A 27,214-nucleotide genomic window follows, 5' to 3' on the forward strand; every position below is an offset into this window, starting at 1 on the left:
AAGGCCTCCTCATCCAGTTTCTTGCAGTCACGGTAGGAAATATAGACATGGTTTTTATCTGCTGCGCGATCTTGTTTCTTTTTGTAACTGCGCACAACGCACACTGGTAAATGATCTGATAGTCCGGTGTTGCATACCTTGGTCTTTGTGATGCACTGTGGCTGGTTGGTGTAAACGTGATCCAAGCAAGCCTGGCTCTCTGGACGAGTCACTTCATTGATGGTTTGAGTGAAACCAAGGCTGGTGAGGAACTTGATTAGACGATGCTAGTGGTTTTGCTGTTTGAGGAAGTTGATGTTGAAATCCCCCAGTAGTAGCGCTTCTTTGTTGGTAATGTACATTTTTTCTATGAGACCTTCTATCTTAGCATCCATTTCAGCAGTTGAATCCGGCACACGATAGACTCCGGCAATAATAATTGGGCAGTTGACTTGCACGGTATCACTTGAGTGCAAAGGAGCTCTGTGTCACTTGATTCTAGAGTTGGTAAACGGGTAAAAGCCATAGCGTGAGATACGTACATCATTACTCATCCCCTTTTCTTTCTAGTTCTATCTTCCTGCTCAATATGATATCCAGGGATCCCATATTCTTCGTTCGTGTGTGAGGAATTCAGCCATGTCTCGGTAATAATCATCACATCAATCTCCGTACGAGGGTGTGTAAGGATTTCTTTTATTTGCTCGTATTTATCATTATTGAAGCTCCTCGCGTTCCAATGACATATTCTTACACCATTTTTGGACAGTGGAATGCATGGCAGATGGACGTTAGTAGCGTATGTGTAGCTTGTGAACCTGGATTAAGCTGGACGTCATTTGAAAGGCAGACCAGTAGTAGTGCAATGGAGGCGCTTCTCTGGAGGCTGTCAAACTCTCGTGTAAAATCATAACATTCGAAAAATTATATATGCAGGTTACATGGAGCTATTAACCAATCGCGTGGCTCGTTACATTTGAACCAGACGACAGCCAATCAGAAATCGCTTCACTCCGGCAGTAGGTGCGCGGGGAGTCTAAACAAGCTTTCTGTCGGTAATTCGCAGACGGTAATAATGGAACTATTTCCGGCTGCACGCAGGCTAACTGTTGCCTTTTCCGAGTAGAGAAGGCTAACCCCCTTTTTCTTTCGTAGATTACAAAAGACCGAGCTGGCGAAACGGTAAACTATATCAAAACGCGTAAAATTTTCCACAGTGATTTGCCTCCAAAAAAGATTGATGGATGACAGCTTTTGACATCTTTAATCCCCAGGGACCCAGGCGCCGTCGTCTGCCGCGACGGCTTTTTTGCCAAGTTCGTTCCTGACTGTTCCCCAGGGGTTATTTTTCTCGCGAGTGAAACGTTAGAGCAAAATACCCCTGGGTTTCCGAGGATGCTATACATTATACTAGAGATATATATTTCTATACGATTAGAATAAAAACTAACTTTATTTAAATTAGTTCAGGTATTTTGGGTAAAATGCACACAGTTCTTTAGCTATCCTTGGCACCACCACTTTATGTTATAGAAATTTCGTAATAATAAATGACTATACGTGATGGAAACAGGTTCCCATACTAATAGTGCTTAGTGGCCTTGAATATTAATGCCATTTATTCAGTATAAAACAAGAAAGTATATGGGCACATCACTTATAATATAATCATTCTCATGGTATTCTTTTTGTGAAAATAGAATCTTTAATGTTGAAAGTTTTATAATTTCTTTAACATTAAGAACCTATTACAGGTTCCTCTAGGTTCTTACTCGTGGGTACAATTAGATCCATGGAAGCCGTGTCTTCTATTCAGAGAGAATTAGTACACGATGCCTCTTTGTATTGACCGTAGAGCGAATACTCTAGATTGTTCTTGCAGCGGGAACACAATCGTGGTGCAGTCCTGGAGGACTCTCAAGAACTGTTCACCCTGTCGTTGACCAACATCTAATAAGCTCAGACTTCAGACCGCCTTTCTATCACCTTTTTTGGTTGACTGATAGAATGCTGGAACTTGTAACTGTGGAACATGGCTGCTGCTGAAATTGGGATAGATTTTGTGGCTTAACAGCTGTCTGTCTGGATATACAGATGTAGAATTGGGCCAATTTTCGTGCGGACTTTTCCTTGACCTTAGTAAAGCTTTTGATACTGTAGACCACTCGATTCTTTTACGCAAACTCGAACATTATGGAATTCGTGGCATCGCGTATGACTGGTTTTCTTCCTACCATACAAATCGAAAACAGTTCACACAAATTGGAAGCAGCAAATCTTCACTGAGCTCCATCTCCTACGGAGTTCCCGAAGGGTCTTTGCTTGGTCCGGTCCTTTTTCTACTATACATTAACGACTTTAACAACTCCGCGCAAACCCTAGACTTTGACATATTTGCAGATGATTCCAATTTGTTCTAATCAAACAAAAACCTAACCAATTTAGAGTCTACCGTGAATTACGAACTAAAACATATATATACGTGGCTCTGTGCCAATAAACTCTCTCTAAATATAGATAAAAACTAACTTTGTGTTATTCCATCCTCCTCAGAAAAAAGTAACTCATCCTATAAAACTAAAGATAAACAATAAACCAATCAAATCAGAAAAACACATAAAATAATTAGGAATGATTGATTTACATCTTAGCTCTAAATGCCACATACGGAGCTTTGCAAAAATCTTAAACGTAATCTAGGAGCACTCTCAAAGATACGTTACTTTGTCAACATTAACATTTTAAAACAACTATATTATTCACTTGTTTTTCCCCATATAACTCACGGAATTTTAGTATGGGGCAACACTTATAGTACAACACTAAAACCTCTCTATAATGCAAAAACGTGCGATACGAATTATGACTTTTTCTAAATTCGATGCCCCATCTTCCCCCATCTTCAAACAACTAGGACTTCTGAAGGTTAAAGATATAGTTTACTTCCACACAGCGCTATTTATGTACCAATACCACTCTGGAACTCTCCCCACAACTTTTGACTCTTTCTTTTATATAATTTCCCACAAATACAACACCCGACTTTCTGCCAAATCTAGTTACACCCTACCTAAAGCACAAACCAACTCAACATCATCAAATTCAACATCAGATTTAGAGGTGTATAAATTTGGAACGAACTCACCAAAAATGACAAAGACCTAAATATGAAATCCTTCATAAAATATCGTCAGACGACATGGTCGCCACCTATTAACCAACTCACATCTTCACCTGTAACACATACTATCACCTTATTGGCCATATATTCCTTCCTTCCTTTTGTTTTTTACTGTTTCCGCCCTGCTTGTACCAGCTTGTATTCTTGTTGTATCCTTGTCGTGTCTCTATATCTGTGTTTTTCTCGTACGTTCTTGCTTATGCACACAGCCTCCAGATCTCCAAACTAGGATTTTTCCCTAACATTTAAGTGCACCCTAGCCCGTTTAGCTCTCAAGCTATTCTTTGGTGCCCGCACCGAAGCATTGTCACCCCTTGGTATGCAATTCTAGGTTGTTTTTTCTCCTTTCCCTCTCAATATATATATGAATATAAAAAGAAATATTAAGTAATATTATATCTCTAATGAAAACAAAATAAAAAAAAACCAACCTATGTAACACTTAATTTTGTGTGCAAATAAAAGGTACTCTCTCTCTCTCTACGATGCCCCCTTTCCTACCCGTATTCATACAAGGTGGTATCACAACCAAGAAGCGCATGGATAAAAAGCAAAAAATAAGATGAGAAATAGAAATAGCATTAAAAATTGTCAAGAAATGTCACTCTTCCCTATAGCTGCTCATAAATGGCCGTCATTCCCCACATCTTCGTGTAGATTTGGATTTCGGCTCAGGAAGATGTCATGGGCTTCCATACGGAAGTATGGTCACCAATAAGTATGCTAGTCGTGTGAACGATTTTACCGCAGCTTTCCACATAAGCAATCATATCTTCGATTTGTCATCAGCTTCCGTCTGTGCCACAACCGCTTACCCTCTTGCTTAACATCTGAATACAATTCTGCTTATTTTTCCTTTTTGCCAAAAAAAACCTTTCAGTCTTTATTGGGACCGCCATGTTTAAAAAAGAACGTAACGGAGGCTCCTATTTTGCCTGATCTTTTTTTTCCTGTCATGACCCCATTGACCACGATACATTTACAACAGGAGTTTCAAACTTCGTGAATTGTATCGGCTTCCTTGGGCCAGGGTATTCAGTGCAGAAAAGCACCTCCATTCAATGCATACTGTCACACAGACTGTAGCCCGGTAGATTTTGTTATTTGGTATCAATTCAATGTGGTCCAAATGACCTCGGCCAAAACAGGCTTCTGCAAAACAGTCATCATAGACTCTGACAATAGTGAAGGAAAAACAGCTCGATGACTGACTATTAAATCCATTTAACTATCTGCTTACAAGATCTTATTTCCGGTCATTTTAGCAGTATCAACCGCGTTTTTTTTTGTTTTTTAACATGTATATTTTTCGTGATTTTCATGATTTGGGATCCCTGTGGTTTTTCATACAAGCCTTTTATGGGGATATTCGATGCGGTTATTTTCGGGGTGTTTGTGTACTCCGATTTTTTTTAGACTTTTGTTATGTTATAAAGGTGATCTAATTTATACAAAAACGTTGAAAACTCTTGCAATTAGTTCGATCTTCAACCGTAGATTGATTGGAGGGGCATGTGCCCCCAGTGCCCCACCACCTGCTGGTCCTGAATAGCTATCCAGTGTGACACGATTGTTGTGTCACTGTCGTTCACTCTCACAACCGTTCTGTTCTCTGATTGGTTAGTTGCGTATTTCGTTTTGACTCGACGACGCCCTTTGGAGAGAAACCACACTAAAGGATGCAAAAGCGCTAAAGGATGAAATATTTTATTGTATCATCCTTTTTCCTTATTTTCCTGTTCTTCTTTTCATGTTTTTCTAATTCTGAGTTTACTTACTTCAATTTCATGGACATTCCCGCTCATGCTTTGGTGGGTTATGTCGTGGAAGTGTTCAACACCAGTGACTCTTTCAGCTGCCAAGCAAAGTGTTTCGATGTGAACTCTTGTGTGTCGGTAAATTTCGGAAGAAGAAGCGCGAATGATTCTCAGTTCACTTGTGAAATTAACAACTCTACACATTTGCTGCAACCACTTGGCCTGAGACGAAGGCCAGGGTTCACTTACTTTGGTGTGGCGGTGAGTACTGACGGACAGTCAATTTCGCGTAAAAAATATAACCTAAACTTAAACTCTTATTAACTTTTCAATATATTATTTTCAATATTTTTAGAGCCGTGAAATTAATTTACAATCTCAAAGAACATTGATTGTTTGTTCAAACGTTGTTTTTTCGTTTAGATGTCGCAGTCGAATATCAAATTTTCGTGCTTTTGATGTTTTTTCTTATTCCCATAGCCTTAAGAAATCATATCATTTTAAGGATAAATAAGGATATTTTTGGTGCCAGTTGTAAAACGCCGAATAGTAGTACAAAAAAATGCATGCCTAAAACAGTTTCGTGTTATTTTACTAATAATAAAAATACTTATTACATATTCTTTCATGGGACTAAAAGTAATAAATAATTGATTGTTAAAATACAATTTTGACAAAATTGTGTTCTAAGAAAGACCACCTTTTTCCCACTGTGAAGACATGCATCTTTCTGCAAATGTCGCACAGGTAAATAGTGCAAATAGATTGGAAAATGCGCGCGAACTATTTTTATTCACGAGTTGCGCAGCATTAAAAAACGAGTGAGTGAGCGCAGCGAACGAGTGAGTTTTCTGGTGCAAAAGCAACGAGATTTTTTATTTCTGTCGCAAATCCAGTCAAAACCAGGAAGCCATTTGAGTGCAGGCAGGAAACACCCACTTTACTTTAAACAGCATAGAAATGATGCGAGTATATTTCCTTTTACTTAAAAAAAAAAATCATTTAAAGGTCACAAAATTCATGAACCCGAATATCATCTATAAAGTTGATATATATCATCACCCGAATATCATCTATAAAGTTGTTCCTTCGAGCAGAGCGAATCTTGGCAGCTCTTCCGTCATGTTTTTATTCAGCTCAAAAATCCCGCGCGTTTGGCGATGTACTGTGTAAGTTTGAATACCATTTTGGTGCACAATCTTTCACGCCTCTGATTGGAAAAACGATTGACTCTCGATGTCGTTCTGTTCTCTGATTTTTTAGTTGCGTATTTCGGGCGAAATTTACGCTGCCTTCTTCGAGTAAATAAATCTCAAGATGTATATAAAACTCGGGAACCTCGCAAAAACAAGCGATTTGATTGGTTGAGAAACTCGGGAAAAAAATGCAATATACACCTCCTAGGGAGTGGATATTTTCCTGTGCCCCGAAATCAAACAAAATGGCGGGTGTAACAAAAAAAAAAACTGTTTTCCGTACATTGCTCTTAAGCTCGTTTCATAGTGGCTTTAAAATAATCTATATTTCGCCACTATCCACCTCAATGGAAATGGTATAATTGTTAAATATATATGAAATAAATTAACCTATTACATACACCCATTTCAAAAACTTGCCAATAACGATATACTTTGCTGAGAACATTATTTTACAGAATGGTATTATTAACAGCAAGCAAAACACGCTGACTCTTGTACTACACCCTCTTTTTTATAAGAACGTCTATAAGAACGTTTATAAAAAAGTTGAGGCTTGGCCGTTTTCATTTCTGGGAGATTTCAAGGCTGAATATGTTCTTAACGATGTTCTTAAATTTTAGTGTCTAAAGAATATTATACCCAATGAATTATTAGGAAGAGAATTACACTAATAATCAATAGCAATAATAAGGTTATTTTTACTATAAGCACAATTTGATTCTGCATTTTAGAACGCATCAGGACAAAAAAAAAAAAAAAAAAATTGTATGCTATCTTAGACTCGGCATGTTCTTAGCATAAATTTGGTGAAATCTCAGGCTGGACGTTCTTATAAAAAAGAGTGTTATCGAAGTGTTTGCTGTGCTATACAATTAGTTTATTAGTATTAACGAAGCTGCGATTTCAGTCTTAATATTAGGAACATCCAGTCTTATTGTTAGGATTATAAACACAATATGATAGAAAACTGTAATTCGGTTAATATGCTACCCTCGGTAAATAAAGCTTATACAGATTATTGTACTAATCACAATTAACCAAACAAAATTCTTAGCCTAGGTATGTTCTGAGTAAGTTATCTCCGGCTAGATTTTCTTATAAAAAGGTTCTTCTGAAAAAAAGAGTGTGTTGATAATAAATATAAAAAATTAAAATGATCATTCAATATTATGATTACACCGTGGTGCATATTTTTGCCATTCCAGGATCCCTGTTTCTCCAATCCTTGTCTGAACGGAGGCACGTGTACCGCTGACCAGTCCAACTGGACGTATCGCTGTAGCTGTGGAGTGTCTTTCTCGGCAGCACCATATTTGGATGATCACTGTGGCACAGGTAGTTCGCATATCGAAGCAGTCGAACTAGTATACTTAAGGACAAGCTGGGCAAATCGCTATGTTTCTTTTTTTTTTGAGAGCGGTTCGTACCAAGGCACTAAGGTGGGAGAGTGATGAAAAGTAGTTTGAAGGGCTGGCTTTAGATTACTTTGAGGAAATACAAAGTGGGTAGAGCGATGGGAAATAATATTTAAAGTTTAAATAGCTTATAGGTGGAGTTTTATTATAAGTAATCTTATTTTATAATTGTTTTGGGATCAAGGGAATATGTTTTGTTTAAGAAATCATATTATCTTGTTTTTTTTTCCTCAGGTTGTTATAATCAAAAGTTAAATTCAGTTAATTTGTGAAGTGTAAAATAGTTTTATGTACTGAATAAAAGGAGTTTATTTCAACAATAATAGTCAGCCAGGGATACGACATGAAAGAAGCAACGTTTGAATCGTTAATTGAACACAAAAACAGGCCGATATCTAGGATTAATCAAAATAAATTATATAGGCATTTTTTTCTGCGAAAAGAAGAATTTTGACCACAACTTAGGTATTTTCCGACGAAATTATCATTTTGGCATTTGCCATTTGCGCTTACGTTTTTTTAGTAGCTGAGATAGGAAGACTGGCCTCAACAAAGTAGAAGGGTACAGAAAAAATAAAGTAAGCCCCCTTTTTCATAGGTAATATTTATAAGGGACAAGGGGAGCAACAAATTGGAGCCCCAATGGGCAAACAGATTTTCACCCCCAACAAACATTTATGGTCTTACCTTTTTAGAGTTGGGGTTCGTTCAACACGGTGTGTTCAGAAACGTTTTCAACGCAGCTGCCAGCGTCAGATATGTAATAAAGTTCAACGAGGCCAATCGATTGTGCCAAGTATTTGGTGCACGCTTGGCCACCATCGCACAAGTAGACCAGGCGTGGAAAGTCGGCTTATTTGAGTGCAGGTAGGCAGGGAGGATGAGGGGGAACCTCCCCGGGAAGTCTGTAAAAGGTCTAAACACGCTGCTAAGGAATAGGAAATCTATAAAGGCACGCTTATAGCACGCAAATTATACACCCCAGGAATGGGACATAGAGCGCATGTGTGGCTTTTAGGGGTCTTTCCGGGGCGGGTGGGCCATGGTTATCGTTTGCTGTTTACAACCTGGCTTTTTTGTTTATGATTATGATTTTTTTGTTTACAACCTGGCGTTTTTGTTTATGATTATGATTTTCTGTTTTCACTCTGGCGTTGTTGTTGTGATTATAGTTATGGTTGGGTAGCAGAAGGGTTCGCTGCTCTTCCAAGACGTCTTCCTCTCAGAGACTGCATTACATCAAAGGACCAACATCGTGTTCACAGGGCTCATTATTCCACAACGACAAAGAAGCTCGATGCTTACTGCTACAGAGAAACAGGTACATTCAGCATCAAGATTGAAACGAGTGAAGAGCGAGGTGCGCCGAAGATACGCGCAAATTATTTCCAACACTTTGGCTCTTACGCGTACTCCCGCTTCTGGCCCAGCCCTGGGTCTCCGAGGATGGAACTCCCCCTTCTGGTCTCCGCGTATCCCTGGGTCTCCGAAGATCCTTTGGCAGGTCTACGCTTTCTTTTTCCTATTCAAGAGAGCCCTGACACACAGTAAATCTATGTACCTGGCCACTCCCCCTCCCCCCCCCCCCCCCCCCAACTCTTACCACCTTCCATTAGCAGGACTGGGGCTACGCGATTGGAATAACCAAAATATCCATTTCACGACTGCAACGAGGAAGGCTGGTACCAAAACAAATACAAGTGCTACCGGTATTTCCTTGATAGTCACGTGCGCTGGGAGGAAGCATCACGTGCATGCCACGTGCACGGTGGCGTCATGGGTGTGTTCAACTCTATTGACAAGCTGGATTTTGTAAGCTACCACGTGCCAACCCTGAACAACAGCATCTCTCGCATATTTGTGGGACTTCGAAAGGTAAGTTAACAAGCTTGTTTTACTTTCGACATTGGTCGTTTCGCCATGAAAGTGCGAAAATTTGTTTTAATTTACACTCATCATTTTCTAAAATAATATTCAATGTATAAAAGATCACAATTGAGTCGTTTTCATTGATGGATGGACTGAGTGAAATTCAATGTGATTTAAGAGGATGTAATTTACTACTGAGATAAACATCTCATTTGGATAGGTTCAGTGGCCTACGAAAAATTTTGTTGTTTTATAATTTGTTTTTCGAGACCATAGCATTAAGTAATGCCTCAGCGTTGGAACCAGGCGACTTAACGGCAAGTGCACGCTGGTATGTCAAAAATGCCTTTGTTAATGGCTGGAATATAGCTGACCAAGACAAAAAAAATAGCATAAGATACACATAACCCGACATGATTTAAAATTTTTTTTTAGATTTTGGTTATAGGGTTAAATTGTATGGACTAGGTAAATATCATGTCGGGGACTTTGTAGATATAAGGCAACTTACAATTAGTTGTTCTTGCTTCTTCTGATAGGTTCACCACAGAAAATCATAATAGGATATCTGTGGAAGGACATGTTTTACGCATTTTCTTCAAAATCTTACATCTTCTATATATTCTACATGCATTTTTAGGGGGAAGTTATGAAACTTAAAAGGAAAATGTAGGGTTTATATAACCTAAAATATCACGTGACCTTTTGGATTGCAAATTCAAGCCAGAATAAACACAGATATGATTAATGACTGCGCCCGTCACGCCTCAGAAGAACGAAAATAAATTAAAATCTTTAATTGAAATTATAACCCTTTCTGAAAAAAAACTTTCTGGATTTATACGTAAGCTCTCTAAAACGCTTTTTGTTGCTGTTATTTTGCCGCTTATCACGCATTAGAATACCACCAATTTAGTCACGTGTTCTCTTTGGGCAAGTCCCCTATATAATTCGTCAATATTTTAACAAACCCCGAAACGATAAATAAATGCAAATGAATATCCTTCTGCTTGTCAATGTTTTGACAATGAATATCTTTCTATTATATTTTCTTGTATTTTCTAGTCATATCACTTTGTTTTAACAGACAGGTGGAGTGTGGACGTGGAGTTACAATAATCTCACCCCAGGAGCACAGCTATGGGAATCAGACGCACCAGCCTCGCAAGGACCTCTGGGAGCTGTTACCATAGCAACCGGTAGACTCGTTGACGTACCTGACTCTGGAGATCACAAGCTGCCCTTCGTCTGCGAGAAAAACCTACCTTAGTGTGTCGAGTGTTATCAACCGAATACCTGTGGTAGAGCCTAGTGACTAGGATGGATTTTAGTTATTATTGCTGTCAATCATTTGTGTAATTTTCTTTTAAATAATCCATTGATATTGTGTAGACATTAGAATTTAAGAACATCCTTAAGAACATTTTCAGACTTTTTCAGAAAAAAGAGAGTGGGGAAATTTCCATCACCTGGTCGAATTTCCAGTAGATCAATCAAAATTCGTACGATTACGTATTCTATTTTTGAGGTAACTGCTCGGGACAAGAGACGGCTATCCCAAGAAACTCATGTAAATATTTTTTTTAATTCGGTAAGCTCTTTCGCACACTATTATAGAAGGGTATATCGGTGAAAGAAGTCTTGTTCATGTATTCATGTATTCAGCTTGCTTGTCCACTCTACTATGTGCGAGCATGAATTTGCTGGTTGCGCTCCGTCTAGCGTGTGGTAATATATATACGAGTGCATATGTTTTTACTGAGAGGTAATTGGCAAAGTCTGAAACTCTAAAAATACATTTTAAAGAATGGTAGATAGATATCTAAATAGAAAAGGTGCTTGTTGATCCGTTACAGCCGAATTCGGTGTATAGCGATGCCATAAAAGTAGACGATAGAGCGGTCGCCCTATCTTTTAGGGCATTAAATTTAACCAACTGCAATAAATAAAATTCTTACGCTTTTGATATTATCCATTAAAGGGTCTCACGGATTTCACAGTGATTTTAGAGCTTAAGGTTAGAAATTGCTTCGACCACACCCAATGTGCTATCTTCTAGGGTTGAAAAGTGCCATCCCTTAAGGGGTTTTCGGCTTTTCTGTTCCACCAGTCAGACCATTCTGATTCATGCCCTGTTGAAACCGTTTTTAAATTTTAAAAACAAAATACAAAATTCAGAGGCATTCCACCGTTTTAGTCGAACAATAAACTCTCTAACTTGTAACCTTTCAAGTTGGTCCCTACCGTCGTTTCAAGCATTTCCCTATCTAAAAGATATTCCTAGCACGTATAGTTTTATTATATTCAAAGAAGGAATTTTAAAGGCAAACAAGAGACAACGCAGGGGTCCAAACAATTTACAGATGCATGATTCAATCCCTCGGCATCCCAGGTAGATGTCTCGGGCGTCCATAAGGAAGTATCGTCACCAACAGAAACGATAATGCTAGTCGTGTGAACGATTTTACCGCAGCTTTCCACATAAGTAATCATATCTTCGATTCGTCATCAGCTCCCGTGTCTATTGTACCACAACCGCTTGACCTTGCGCACTTGCTCAACATTTAAAAAAAAAATCTGCTTGTTTTTCTTTTACCCAAAATTTGCCCCTCCATTCAATACATACTGTAGCCCGGTAGATGGTGTTTAGGTATCAATCCAATGTGGGCATACATTTTTCGTGATTTTCAGAATTTGGGATCCCTGTGGTTTTTAATACAAGCCTTGTAAGGGGATATCCGATGCGGTTATTTTCGGAATGTTTGCGTACTCCGATTTTTTTTAGACTTTTGTTATGTTATAAAGGTGATCTAATTAATACAAAAACGTTGAAAACCCTTGCAATTAGTTCGATCTTCAACCGTAGATTGATTGGAGGGGCATGTGCCCCCAGTGCCCCACCCCCTGCTGGTCCTGAATAGCTATCCAGTGTGACACGATTGTTGTGTCACTGTCGTTCACTCTCACAACCGTTCTGTTCTCTGATTGCTTAGTTGCGTATTTCGTTTTGACTCGACGACGCCCTTTGGAGAGAAACCACACTAAAGGATGCAACAGCGCTAAAGGATGAAAGATTTTATTGTATCAGTCTTTTTTCTTATTTTCCTGTTCTTCTTTTCATGTTTTTCTAATTCTGAGTTTACTTACTTCAATTTCATGGACATTCCCGCTCATGCTTTGGTGGGTTATGTCGTGGAGGTGTTCAACACGAGTGACTCTCCCAGCTGCCAAGCAAAGTGTTTCGATGTGAACTCTTGTGTGTCGGTAAATTTCGGAAGAAGAAGCGCGAATGATTCTCAGTTCACTTGTGAAGTTAACAACTCTACACATTTGCTGCAACCACTTGGCCTGAGACGAAGGCCAGGATTCACTTACTTTGGTGTGGCGGTAAGTACTGACGGAAGTTAATTTCGTGTAAATTCTTAACTTTTCAATATATTATTTTCGATATTTTTAGAGCCGCGAATTCAATTTACAATCTCAAAAAACATTGATTGTTTTGGTTGTTTGTTTAAATATTGTTTTTTCCTTAAGATGTCACGTATATTAAATTTTCGTGCTTTTGATGTTTTTTTCTTATTCGCACAGCCTAATAAAATCAAATAATTCTAAGGATAGTTAAGGATATCTTTGGTGCCAGTTGTAAAACGCCGAATAGTAGTACAAAAATGCATGCCTTAAACAGTTTTTGTTATTTTCCTTATAATAAAAATACTTCCATTTTTTTTTATGGAACTAAAAGTAATAAATAATTGATTGTCAAAATTATTTTGACAAAATTGTCAAGAAAGACCACCTTTTTCCCATTGTGTAGACACTATTATGCATATATCTGCAAATGTCGCACACGTAAATAGTGTAAATAGATATTTTTCATAGAAAGTGCGAGCGAAATATTTTTATTCACAAGTTGCGCAGCATCAAAAAACGAACGAGTGAGTGCAGCGAACGAGTGAGTCTTTTTGGTGCAAAACAACGAGTGAATAATAAAAGTTCAAGCACTTTTCATGGTGTAATGTTTTTATGTTATACATACTGAGTTTTTTTTTCTGCCGCAAATTCAGCCTAAACCAGGAAGCCATTTGAGTGCAAAAGCAGGAAACACACTTTATTTGAAAAAAAAAAAATACTTTAAACAGCATAAAAATGACGTGAATACTATTTGTTTTACTTAAAAAGACATTTAAAGGTCATAGAATTCATGAACCCGAATACATTTTCTTGCGTCGTACACTAAACTCTTGATTTTGCCGATAAACACGCCGACATGTTTGACAAAAAAATTTTCTTGGGAGTAAAAACTTTTTCACTAATTACGAAAATTAGATACCTAAACAGAATGTTCAATATTTCAATACATGGTTGGGAATGTTTCGTTGAAAAATATGTTAGTATAAGAAAATCAGTCTCCGTCAAAACTGGAGAGGACGCAGAGTCTTTTCCACAAGCGGGCTTGAAGAGAAGTAGAGATGCCAGGGGTTTTTAATTTGGTTTGTTCCCTTTTCCTTGTCTTTTTAAACTGTTTCTGTTAATACTGCAGTGTTTTTCGTGTTTCAAACGCTAGATCCTTGATGATACTTGCTTGGTATTTCTTTTCTCTTAAGAAACCGCCCAGAGCTGTATCATAACTCTCACCGGTGTCGGCTCGTAGTCCTTTACCTCCTTCGCACAGTTTGCATGAATTCACTAAGCAACTTGTCGAGCTCGACAGGCGGTAGTTTGTTCGACATTTCTAGACTCTTCCTTCTTTTACTTTAAACAGCATAGAAATGACGCGAATACTAGACTCTTCCTTCTTTTGTTCTTTGACTTTAAACATCATAGAAATGATGCGAATTTTCACTTACTTAAAAATCATTTAAAGGTCATAGAATTCATGAACCCTATAATGTTGATGTATCATCACCCGAATATCATCTAATGTATAGATTTAGGCACTGCCTAAAAGCGGAGCCAGCTCTTTTACAATATTTTCTTATGGAGAATCATTGGGCAGTTTAGGGGTGTGACCCCCCTGATTAATTTTGAGAATAAAAAAATATTCATGATAACAACATTTCACCTATGTATGCTTGATATATCTTTTCCACCCACTTTACATACATAAAACCTGTTTTAAATGCATTGTCCAGGCTTTATTTTATTAACTATTTCCCTTACCAACAATCAAATGCTTGACCTCCTCCCAGCAATCCACTTCTTTTGTAGCACATCCAAAAATATTGGTGATAGTAGTAGTATTTATAATGCCAAGGATATCATCTACCAATAGCACAATAGGAGGTTGTGAGCCCTAAGTGTGTACCTGCATATGATGTAGACAACTGATACTGAACATAAATATTCCGTTTACATTTCTACAATAAAATAATCAGGATATAATAAGGATAATGTATTAAAATATTTGCATTCACAAAGATTTTTGGTTGCATTTTATATTAATGATAGTACTTGAACTTAGTAAAAGTGTTAAAAAGGGACTAAAATTTTTTCATTAAAAAAGTAAAAAAATATTTTTTTTTATTTATATCTGCTGAGGTCTCTATTGATCTTCAAAGCTTTACTGCCTTTTTCGAATGAATTAATCCAGAGAAGTGATTAATCTCAAGAAATATATAAAACTCGGAAACCTCGCAAGAACAAGCGATTTTATTGGTTGAGAAACTCGAGATAAAATGCTATATACACCTCCTAGGAGGTGGATATTTTCATGCCCCGAAATAAAGCAAAATGGCGGGTGTAACAGCCGATTTGCGAGTTTTCCGAAAAGAAAATTGCTCTGCTTGTTTTGATGAATAAGTTATTGCGACGTGCTCTGCTTGTTTTGATGAATAAGTTATTGCGACGTGCTCTGCTGGTTTTGATGAATAAGTTATTGCGACGTGCTCTGCTTGTTTTGATGAATAAGTTATTGCGACGTGCTCTGCTTGTTTTGATGAATAAGTTATTGCGAGGTGCTCTGCTTGTTTTGATGAATAAGTTATTGCGACGTGCTCTGCTTGTTTTGATGAATAAGTTATTGCAACGTGCTCTGCTTGTTTTGATGAATAAGTTATTGCGACGTGCTCTGCTTGTTTTGATGAATAAGTTATTGCGACGTGCTCTGCTTGTTAAGTTATTGCGACGTGCTCTGCTTGTTTTGATTAATAAGTTATTGCGACGTGCTCTGCTTGTTTTGATAAATAAGTTATTGCGACGTGCTCTGCTTGTTTTGATGAATGTTTTGATGAATAAGTTATTGCGAGGTGCTCTGCTTGTTTTGATGAATAAGTTATTGCGACGTGCTCTGCTTGTTTTGATGAATAAGTTATTGCGAGGTGCTCTGCTTGTTTTGATGAATAAGTTATTGCGACGTGCTCTGCTTGTTTTGATGAATAAGTTATTGCGAGGTGCTCTGCTTGTTTTGATGAATAAGTTATTGCGACGTGCTCTGCTTGTTTTGATGAATAAGTTATTGCGAGGTGCTCTGCTTGTTTTGATGAATAAGTTATTGCGACGTGCTCTGCTTGTTTTGATGAATAAGTTATTGCGACGTGCTCTGCTTGTTTTGATGAATAAGTTATTGCGACGTGGGCTTTCGCGTGGACTGTGGGCTGTAGTAGACTAGACTGTGGACTGTGGACACAGACGAGAGAGACTGGGAAATCTAAGCTTAGGGAACGGTCATTCATTACTCAGGTGGGGGGTGGGTCGGCAAATATGTAGGGGGGGAGGGCTTCGTTTTTTGGGCGCCGATTTGGGGGGGTCACATTTTGGGGGCTGTCATTAAAGGGGGCGTCACATTTTTTGGGGCGTCGAATTTAAGTCTGGTTTCAATATAATGAGTAAGAGAGTCAAATGTTCCTGGTTCAAATGAAAATTTTATTTGGTTCACAATGTTTCCTACTATTGTATATGTAGTTCCAAATTGTTCAGGTACCAATTTTGTCTTTATATAGATATAAATTTTGAGAATGTCTCTCACAGACAAAGTTGCCCGTTCTAATCAGTTAAACCAAACAATACTTTAAAATATTGTGAAACCTGGACTCAAATGTCTTTGTAAACGTCGTCGACAACGTAGTCGTTTTCTAGCGACACCGGTATTAGTTGTATATCTCTGTGTCACTCTTAAACTTGGGCTTGGATTTGAGGGTGGGGGGGGGGGGGGGGTCAAAATGTTTGAGCCCAGGACTTTGCAAAATTGCCCACCAATCGGAAATTAATGACTAACATCGTTGTTCTCAACTTGAAAAAGATCGTATATATTGAGATCGGGTAATGGGTTTTTAGCGTTGGACATTGTAAACAAACTCTGAGGAAGCACATGTTAGTTCACAAGCATGAATGAGTTAGCTCCTTTAATTTTTACAAGAACGTCTCATTTTCAGTTGAGGATGAGCCGTTCTTATTTTTGGGAGATTTCAAGGCGGAATATATTCTTAACGATGTTCTTAAATTTTAGTGTATATAAGGATATAATATCCAATTATTATTAGGAAGAGAATTACACAAATGATCAATAGAATTAATAAGGTTATTGCTACTATGAGCAAAATTTGATTCTGCATTTTAGAACGCATCAGGACAAAAAAAAAAGAAAAATTTGTGTGCTATCTTAGCCTCGGCATGTTCTTAGCATAAATTTGGTGAAATCCCAGGCTGGACGTTCTTATAAAAAAGAGTGTTATCGAAGTGTTTGCTGTGCTATTTAATTAGTATATTAGTATTGACGAAGCTGCGATTCAAGTCTCAATATTAGGACTGTTTTTAAAAACACAATTCTATTCTGCATTTGAAAAATTAGAACGAATCACAAAACAATTAACAAAACAAGATTCTTAGCCTCAGTATGTTCTGAGTAAGTTATATTTTTCAAATTTAAACCCCCGGCTGATTTTCTTATAAAAAGGTTCTTATGAAAAAAAGAGTGTATTGATAGTAAACATTAAAAATTGAGAGAAAAGGATCATTCAATATTCTGATTACACGTGGTGCATATTTTTGCCATTCCAGGATCCCTGTTTCTCAAATCCTTGTCTGAACGGAGGCACGTGTACCGCTGACCAGTCCAACTGGACGTATTGCTGTAGCTGTGGAGTGTCTTTCTCGGCAGCCCCATATTTGGATGATCACTGTGGCACAGGTAGTTTATCGAAGCAGTCGAACTAGTACACTAAATGACAAGCTGGGTAAATCGCTATGTTTTCTTTTTTGAGAGCGGGACGTACCAAGGTACCTAAGGTGGGAGAGTGATGAAAAGTAGTTTGAAGGGCTGGCTTTAGATTACTTTGAGAAAATACAAAGTGGGTAGAGCGATTGGAAATAATATTTTAAGTTTAAATAGCTTATTGGTGGAGTTTTACACTAATTTAGCAGCCAGTAGCCATCAGAAAATCGAGGTCAATCAATTTGGGCTTCCTGTGGAACAAGCTGCCGCCATCTTGTAAACGAATTCTCCGTCCCCTCCCCCCATCGTCAATTAGTAGTTATGCGTTGGCTCTCAGCTTAGATGTGGACGGTGTCTAAGATTTGGGCTGCCTTTGGCAGTCAGCGATACATAGCGGCAAGGATTTTTCACACGTGCCCCTGTGTTAACGATAAAATGTTGAAAGCTTCTTCCATTTATTCTGCGAATACAATGACGAAAACAAAGAATAATTTGGTAAGTATGAAAACTTATTATCCGATGTTTAAATATTTTTGCTTATTATTTCGAAGTTTGTCAATGGATGATAAAAAAAACTAAAAAGAATAAGCGATGAACTTGAAGCGGATAATCAAACTAGCCCCTAAAATAGCCCAAACCCAATCGCCGCCTGATGTAAAGGCTTTGTTTACAAATACAGCTGTGCGAAATAACCTTTTATGCTTTTCTCTCTCGCAATTAAAAGGTAACATGCTGCTTTTCCTGAAGCTAGTTTACTGGGCCCAACCCCCATCAATGTAGACCACACCATTGTATGGACTTAATTGGCTATGGGCCACGCCCAAAGCCGTATTTAATATAATTCTTGTTTCACTTTATATTTACAATATTTTTCAATTATCTTAGCCCAGTAGAGGTGAGGGCAACAAAACGCCAAAAGCATCACAAACATGATGCTAGCCCCACCCAAAGGAAAAACAGCACATACTTAGGAAAAACAACCTGACTGTTAACTATAATCCAGAAGAACTTGTAAAATAGTCTTCCGTACTGTATAAAATGAGTTTATTTCAACACTAATAGTCAGCCAGGGATACGACATGAAAGAAGCAACGTTTGAATCGTTAATTAAACACAAAAACAGGCTGATAACTAGGATTAATCAATGATATAGGCATTTTTCCTGCGAAAAGAAGAATTATGACCACAACTTAGGTATTTTCCGATGAAATAATCATTTTGGCATTTGCCATTTGCGATAACGCGTCTTTTTAGTAGCTGAGATAGGAAGACTGGCGTCAACAAAGTAGAACCTTTTTTTACAGCCAACCAGGCTACATAAAAAGTGATAGTGGAGTAAGCCCCCTTATTCATATTCTCAGGGAATATTCATAAGAGACAAGGGGAGCAAAAATTTTGAACCCCAATGGGCAAACCTTTGAAGATATAACCAAACAGATTTTCACCCCAACAAAAATTTATGGTCTTACCTTCTTTTAGAGTTGGGGTTCGTTCAACACGGTGTGTTCAGAAACGTTTTCAACGCAGCTGCCAGCGTCAGATATGTAATAAAATTCAACGAGGCCAATCGCTTGTGCCAAGTATTTGGTGCACGCTTGGCCACCATTGCACAAGTGGACCAGGCGTGGAAATTCGGCTTATTTGAGTGCAGGTAGGCAGGGAGGGTAAGGGGGAACCTCCCCGGGAAGTCTGTAAAAAGTCACATATATCGTCGAGAAAATAAATTTTAACCTTAAGCGATAGCAGCATTAACCCTAAGTCGTCTTTTGTTGCGTCTATATAAATTTGGTCGTCGTATAGAAACAAATCAACAAGCTGCTAAAGAATAGGAAATCTATAGAGGGCAAATTATACACCCCATTAATGGGGACATCAAGCATAAGTGGCTTTTAAGGGTTTTTTCCGGGGCGAGTTAGCCATCTTGATCGTTTGCTGTTAACACCCAGGAGTTGTTGTTGTTTATAGGTATGGCTGGGTAGCAGAAGGGTTCGCTGCTCTTCCAATACGTCTTCCTCTCAGAGGATGCATGACAGTTATGAAACAAAGTCTTGTTCACAGAAGCTATTATTCCACAACGACAGCTAAGCTCGATGCTTACTGCTACAAAGAAACAGGTAAATTCAGAATCAAGATTGAAACGGGTGAAGAGCGATTTAATATTTTGAAAATCTTGATAGTCGGAATACTGGCGCGAGGAGGTGCGCTGAAGCCCCGCGCAAATTATTTCCCATCCTTTGGCTCTTACGCGTACTCCCGCTTTTGGCCCCGCCCTGGGTCCTCGAGGATTGGACTCCCGCTTCCGGTCTCCGTGTATCCCTAGGTCCCTGAGAATGGGACTCTCTCTTCTGGTCTCCGTGTATCCCTGGGTCCCCCAGGATTGGACTCCCGCTTCCGGTCTCCGTGTATCCCTAGGTCCCTGAGAATAAGACTACCTCTTCTGGTCTCCTTGTATCCCTGGGTCCCCGGAGATCCTTTGGCCGGTCTACGCTTTTAAGAGTGCCCTGACGCACACTAAATCTATGTACCTGGACACTCCCCCCTCCTAAACCTTACCACCTTCCAATAGCAAGACTGGCTATGCGATAAGAATAACCAAAATATCCATTTTACGTCTCTAGATAACTGCAACGAGGAAGGCTGGCACCAAAACAAATACAAGTGCTACCGGTTTTTCCTTGATAGTCACGTGCGCTGGGAGGAAGCATCACGTGCATGTCACGTGCACGGTGGCGTCATGGGTGTGTTCAACTCTATTGAAAAGCTGGATTTTGTACGCTACCACGTGCCAACCCTGAACAACAGCACCTCTCGCATATTTGTGGGGCTTCGAAAGGTAAGTTAACAAGCTTGTTTTACTTTCGACATTGGTCGTTTCGCGATGAGTGCCTTAGAAACGTCTGGTTCCGTTCTGGGGTTTATCGAGGTCACTCAAGAATAACCGGATCCAATAAATGCACAGGTTCACCGAGCTAGATGATCTGTGAGTTGTAGTTTATGACTCGCGTGACAGCACTGTTTTCTTTTTTTTTATTTAAAACACTCATCATTTTCTTCAATAATATTCAATGTATTAAAGATCACAATTGAGTCGTTTTCATTGATGGATGGACTGAGATTAACTGTGATTTAAGAGGATGTAATTCAATACTGAGATAAGCATCTCATTTGGCCTACGAAAAATTTCTTTGTATTTCAAGTGACCATTAAGCATTAAGTAATGCCTCCGCGTAGGAACCAGGCAACTTAACGGCAAGTGCACGCTGGTATGTCAAAAGTGCCTTTGTTAATGGCTGGAATATGGTTGGCCAAGACAAAAAAATCAAGCATAAGATACAGATAACACGACATGATTTAAAACATTTTTTAAGATTTGCTTATGGTGTTAATTTGTATGTACACTTTTAAGGTAAATATCATGTGGGGGACTTTATAGATATAAGGCAACTTACAGTTAGTTGTTCTTGCTTCTTCTGATAGGTTCACCACAGAAAATCAAAATGGGATATCTGTGGAAGGACATGTTTTACGCATTTTCTTCAAAATCTTATATCTTCTACATATTCTACATGCATTTTTAGGGGGAAGTTATGTTACTTAAAAGGAAAATGCATGGTTTATTTAACCTAAAATATCACGTGATCTTTTGGATTGCAAATTCAATCCAGAATAAACACAGATATGATTGATGACTGCGCCCGTCACGCCAGAGGAGAACGAAAATTAATTAAAATCTTTAAGTGAAATTGTAACCATTTTTTGAAAAATAAAAATCTTCCGGCTTTATTCGTAAGCTCTCTAAATACGCTTTTTGTTGCTGTTATTTTGCCGCTAATCGCGCGTTAGAATACCACCAAATAAGTCACGTGTTCTCTTTGCGCAAGTCCCCTATATATCATTCGTCAATATTTTAACCAACCCCGAAGCGATAAATTAATGCAAATAAAAATCCTTCTCCTTGTCAATGTTTTGACAATGAATACCTTTCTATTATATTTTCTTGTATTTTCTAGTCATATCACTTTGTTTTAACAGACAGGTAAAGTGTGGACGTGGAGTTACAATAATCTCACCCCAGAAGCTGAGCTATGGGAATTAGGCGCGCCACCCTCGCAAGGACCTCTGGGAGCTGTTACCATAGTAACCGGTAGACTTGTTGACGTACCTGACTCTGGAGATCACAAGCTGCCTTTCGTCTGCGAGAAAAACCTGCCGTAACAGCAGTAGTAGCTCAGTGTTACAATCCCTGGGATTCACACAAGTAAACATAGCCAGTATTATAAACATGGATGAACTAGCCAAGGTTGCACTTTGCTTTAGGCCACCCTCGCAGATTTTAGAGCTCAAATATATCGTAAAGATTTGGAATGTTCTCTTATTCTTTCTTCTTCAGCTTTTTGTTGCCTTCCCATCAACCTCTCTTGAACTTTAGACATCGGGTAATGCTTATCCTTTTAAATTCTTTTAGGGGCTCTCAGGTTAATGGTTAGTGATTTTAAGTTTTCACCAAAGCTCTCATGAGCTCAAAAATTTTCTTAATCGAGACTTTTGCCGCTATGACTCACGCTAGGCGGCGCTTCTGGACTCTTCACGCTAAGGCTGCGAGGGTGACTCACGGTTGAGGTCCTGTATTACCCATAATGTAATAACACATCACCCATAAATGTAATAACAAGTCACCCATAAATGTTATAACACGTCACCAATAAATGTAATAACGCATCACCCATAGATGTAATAACACATAAACCCATAAATGTAATAACACTTCACATATAAATGTAATAACACGTCAACCATAAATGTAATAACACGTCACCCATAAATGTAATAACACAATAACACATGAAACAATAATGCAGTTAAATTCTTGCGTATTTATTCTTCTTTCATAGCATAGAAATCATAGAAAATCAGGGACCATTCCTCCTCACAGCGGTTAATAGACATATGTCACGCAGGGAATTAACGCAGGGTGGCGGGATTCGCTAGTACTTGGTCACGCGAGGAATTAACGCAAGGTAACGGGACTCGCTCTTTTAATAACTTTATAATTTTAGACTAATATAATTTTAGACTATTAACTTTATCATTTTAGACTTTTAACATTGAAGGCTTTTATCATTTTAGACTTTTATCATGGAGCGTTTTTGTTTAGTTAGGGGTCTGTGACAGTTGATCCCTCCCTAATTGTAGGCGTGTCCATATTGTTTTCAAGTGATACTCGAGAATCGTAAATCGAGCGCCTATTCCCGTTCCGTACGCATTAACTACCGGTAGAAAGCTGGATCTGATTTCACGCACAGGTAGCTCTAGGTATCATCTAGGTCTAGCGAAATAACTGTGGTATAGCGAGATTCGGTATCAAGAAAGCGAGTGTAAAAATGGTTGGAATGATGTCAATCATTATGATAACACGTGAAGCTTGCCATGCGCACTAGCACAGCAAGCATGTATTGTGCTACCTCCGTAGTCATGCCATGCGCACTAACACAGCAAGCATGTAGTGTGTTACCTCCGTAGTCAATAATAACCATGTAATCATTAAGTACGTCACGGCAAGTCCAAGGGTAACTCACTGGCACTCCCACGTTGGAAGGTCACCCTTCGTACACGCATTGGCTAAGGACCTACTAAACGAAGCTTTTCGGGATGTCAGTTAAGGGTTTCTGAATGGGCATGCCGTCTTAGGAGCATATAAAAGGGATGCGGTAGATACCCTAAAACATCTTGTAAACTTCTTTTAGTCCTTCGTCGTGTAACAACGTACAGAAGTAAAACCCGGTAGCTACCCACAAATCAAGGCGTCTTCTCGTTGATACACATATCTTAAAGGTGTGGGGGGAGGGGTGGGTAGAGGGCTACGATTCTCGTGTATTACTCTGCTACATCGTTTGCTTTCAACTACTGATAACATATAACTAGACATCAAACTAAGCTAATCTGTTGGCTTCATCAGAGCACTTTTTCAGGATTGGACTGCTTCATTACAGCACTGGGTTTACCCTACTCAGGCTGTTTATTTCGCGTTGCAATTGGTCCACATCATGCCTGCGGTAGAAATCCTGCAATCTCTGATCTGAAAAAAAATGATTCTTAATTTGTCTGTAGTTGTTACATTTTGAAAGAGAGTGCTCTTAGAATCCCCATCCTTGAAGGGAAGATTTCATACATGGAAACCAAACCCTTTTATGAAAACAATTCCTCCACACACATGCATACACACAAAGCATCATACTAAGGAAAATGTCCCTTGCATAGTCAAGCATGTGGCCTCTCTTCAATGTCGACGTAATAGGGATGCTCGTCGTAATTTTTAGGGGTCAAAATCGGGCCTCAGATATTCTTTAGCAGAGCCGTAGCAGCACACGTACGATTGAGGGGGTGGGTGGGGGGGGGGGTGGGCGCAATACAGAAACATTAAGAAAATATTGGGGGGGAACAGCCACGCCCCTTTTGGTCATTTCCCCATAATTTTTGACAATATTGGGGGGGGGCACGTACCCCCAGTGCCCCACCCCCTGCTACGGGGGTAGCTGAGAGAAAATAGCATTTCCTGTTAATAATGGGGTATTGGTTGGATACGTATGTTTAATTGTGTCCATTTTGCCCTTTTGGATAAATAAAAATCTAGATTACCTGGGTTATACAAGCCCGCACCCAGAATTTTTCTTGGGGGGTGCGACATCTACTACATTTTGACTAAATTTACGATATACCAGAGTGATCTAGAAAGCCTTTTTTATCTAATTCATTTATGCCTTATAGTTTTGTCTACAAATAGCTATAGTCTATTGCGAACCGGAAGTGGACTTTCCACTGTTGTGTGTGTGTGGTGGGGGGAGGGGGGACTACACCCCTTGCACCCCCCTCCCTGGGTACGGGCCTCTTATAGGTGTGAAGTACTTACTGGTGAGCTCGGAATTCTCGTGCTCCGCGTCTTCTGTCATTATCAACCTCATGTCCCTAAATGCATCTTCGGCCTTGCCTAGTGCTTCAATCATCCGATTATTCCTGGCATCTGTTATAAAATATTACCAAGTAAAAAGATCTTCGATTAAATTAAATCCTTTGGTCGATGCCCCCACATAGGGAAGCACTAGACCCGCCCCTAGATGTGTGCAATCTGATTGCAAATCTTGAACTGTGTGCTCTACTGCTCTACCCAAGTGCATACCCAGGATTTGCTGAGTGGGTTGCGTAGTCATAGGTTTTATATGGAAAAAGGATACGCTTCAATAAGAAATGACCTACTTTGTGGTGACCGACGGGGATGCCTGTGTAACCTGGGCCGCCTTCTATGTACGCGCCTGCTCTCTGATGTGTGCCTGGGACGAGAACCTTCGTCGTTATTTCCGGCTCGCAGACTGGAGCGATCGCTCTGGGTCAATAACATTAGAAACGCAAAATACTTTAGCTAATCAGAATTGCAAATATAGAAGAAATTGTAACAGGGCATTTCTCCCTAGTCACTCGTAGCCTGCGTAGCAAGCGTTTCTGTGGAGTTTCAGCAGGAACCGAGAGCGAGCGAGGAATTTTTCGCGCGGTCATATTCCTCGCTCGCTCTCTATTCCTGCTGAAACTCCACAGAAACGCTTGCTACGCATGCTAAGTCACTCGGTATTGTACGGGAGTGTAAAATGGCGGCGTGATTCGCCTCCTTTACGAAAATCCTACCTCTATCGTCACATTCTGTGTCAAGTTGATGTGGTTTTGCTGGACTTGTCTGTCGTTCTCTCTTTCGCGAAGCAGGCCAAAAAGCTTAAAAAAAAGATCCGCCATGCTGGAGAACAGGTTTTTAATTTTATGCCAAAGCCATTTCAAACCCTCCTTCACGCGGTTCCAAGCAGCTTTAGCCCAGTCTCTGATTTTTGTTAGCACACATCCCATATTTTATCAATCTGCGCTAGAAAAAATACGTTTATTTTTTACAATATAAAAGGAAACCACAGGTAGCCCAGGCAATGGTTTTGAAGCTTGTTCGGCTGTTCTTCTTGAGGTACTAAACAAATGGATTGAAGTAGCGATATTTTGCGAAATATTGCCTATCATAATTGCCTTAAAACTTAGAACATGTGTTTTTGTTGTCAAATGTATGTCTAATAACGAGTTGGGGATGGTTTTCTTCGCGAACTGTGCAGCTTCTCCAGGGTTGGATCCAGGGTAGTTTACGTGAGTTCCGGAACACACTCAAAGTTTTTCAGACCAAGTTATTTTGAACTTAAATGGCTTTTTTAAAAATACTCCGATGTCCCTAGAAACTATTGGCTTGTCTGTGGAAATCATTCAATCTCCTGTATTTTTGGTTTTTAATTAAATTAAACACGTAAAAAATCTCTCCCCCTACCAAGGACAGAAAGAACGTTTGAGGCGCCATTTTCGGTAGCACTTAAGTACCGCCGAAATTCGCGAGGAAAATACAACAAACGAAATGTTTTTATCTCGCAGACCTATGCCAGGGTATACTTACATTCGATATGTGGCAAAACGTCCGAGCTAAACTATTTTCCCTGGCCGCTAGCCATTTTTTAAAACTTTTTTAAAAGAGAAGCCATTTGACTCCTTGACCGACGCCGTTGGACATGTTTACGCTCGGCTGAACAGGGAGCAAAGCAAACTAATATTAGCCTGCGAGGTGGAAAGTCTGCGAGGCTGTCACCGGCGCATAGTAATCTGTTATAGAAATTAAACTAAAATAAGAGATAACAGATTACTTACCTTGCTCCGAAAACTGATAGTTTTGAATTTTAGACCGCGAAAAAGTATGAAATCCGTATCGAATGCGCCGTTGACAGCCTCGCAGGCTAGAATAATACATAGTTTGCTTCTCTCCCTGTTCAGCCGAGCGTAACTCATGTCCAACGGAGTCGGTCAAGGAGTCAAATGGCTGCTTACTCGTTTCTCGACTCGTTTCCCGGCTTCAAAACCATTACCTTTGGGTAAACGGCAGGCTGAAAGGCTCTCATAGATATCATTTAATTTACTATATCGACATTCAAAGAAAATGTCTACTTACATTTAATTGTTCCTTCGTAGCATCACTCCCAAAAATGCTATACGAATGTAAGAGGAAAAGAGTATAGACAATCTTATAGAGGGAAAGTCCTTCAAGGGAATACCCTGTTTCCTAGAAGAGCATTTCGCCAAAAGACAAGGTCACGCGGCAAGTAACGCAATGTAGCGAAGCATGATATACTAGCTGCCAACTTGTCGGAAGTTGATAGGACGACTAAAAGCATTTCGTCTAGTTTACCTATCGCGTTTGAAAGAGAAACATAAAACGGTCACAAGGCTAGGAAGGAGGGAATAAGGCAAGCGGTTTCTAAATATAAGTTGACCTCTAAAAGAAGGCGTTCTCCACGTCCCTATCAAGCGGTACTTGACAGTTGGGAATCGAGCACCTATTCCCGTTCTGTGCTCATTAACTAAAGCAGAAAGCTGGATTTGACTTCATGAATAGATTACTCTAAGTATCATTTAGGTTTAGTGTAACTCTGATGTAGCTAGGCAAAAATGGTTGGAATGCTGTCAATCATTGTAATCACGTGTGAAGCTTGACATGCGCACTAGTTCAGTAAGCCTGTAGTGGGGTCATCGTTTTAGTCAGTAGTTTAGACCAGAGTAGACATTACGTAAGTCACGGCATTCCATTTCCCTCGTACTCCCAT

The 27,214-nt window shown here is 39.3% G+C and overlaps 2 protein-coding genes across 4 annotated transcripts; one reads left to right on the forward strand and one right to left on the reverse strand.

The window, feature by feature from the left end:
• The first annotated feature begins 4,788 nt into the window (after nt 1–4,788).
• On the forward strand, nt 4,789–23,345 carry LOC5509938 (neurocan core protein). 2 transcript variants are annotated; one of them, XM_048732726.1, is made up of 7 exons: nt 9,108–9,406; nt 10,488–12,787; nt 17,396–17,525; nt 19,029–19,200; nt 19,515–19,663; nt 20,168–20,382; nt 21,582–23,345. In XM_048732726.1, exons 2-7 carry the CDS (start codon nt 12,467–12,469, stop codon nt 21,762–21,764), a joined length of 1,170 nt encoding a protein of 389 aa, XP_048588683.1. In that variant the 5' UTR covers nt 9,108–9,406; nt 10,488–12,466; the 3' UTR covers nt 21,765–23,345. The 2 variants fall into 2 exon arrangements, 1 of the variants encoding a protein (XP_048588683.1); XR_007313762.1 differs by lacking the exons at nt 17,396–17,525; nt 19,029–19,200; nt 19,515–19,663; nt 20,168–20,382; nt 21,582–23,345 and adding exons at nt 4,789–5,178; nt 7,322–7,451; nt 8,227–8,398 and having other exon boundaries at nt 8,704–9,406; nt 10,488–11,360.
• LOC116616875 lies at nt 22,404–26,784 on the reverse strand. 2 transcript variants are annotated; one of them, XM_032378992.2, is made up of 5 exons: nt 26,563–26,784; nt 25,224–25,452; nt 24,801–24,927; nt 24,457–24,567; nt 22,404–23,625 (listed from the first exon to the last, which is right to left on the reverse strand). In XM_032378992.2, the coding sequence occupies exons 2-5, from the start codon at nt 25,434–25,436 to the stop codon at nt 23,534–23,536; spliced, it is 543 nt and encodes a 180-aa protein (XP_032234883.1). In that variant the 5' UTR covers nt 25,437–25,452; nt 26,563–26,784; the 3' UTR covers nt 22,404–23,533. The 2 variants fall into 2 exon arrangements, with proteins under 2 accessions (XP_032234883.1, XP_032234882.1); XM_032378991.2 differs by having other exon boundaries at nt 25,224–25,447; nt 26,563–26,783.
• Between the last annotated feature and the right edge of the window lie 430 nt (nt 26,785–27,214).

Source organism: Nematostella vectensis, chromosome 9 (assembly GCF_932526225.1).
Source record: "Nematostella vectensis chromosome 9, jaNemVect1.1, whole genome shotgun sequence".
Lineage (NCBI taxonomy): Eukaryota > Metazoa > Cnidaria > Anthozoa > Actiniaria > Edwardsiidae > Nematostella > Nematostella vectensis.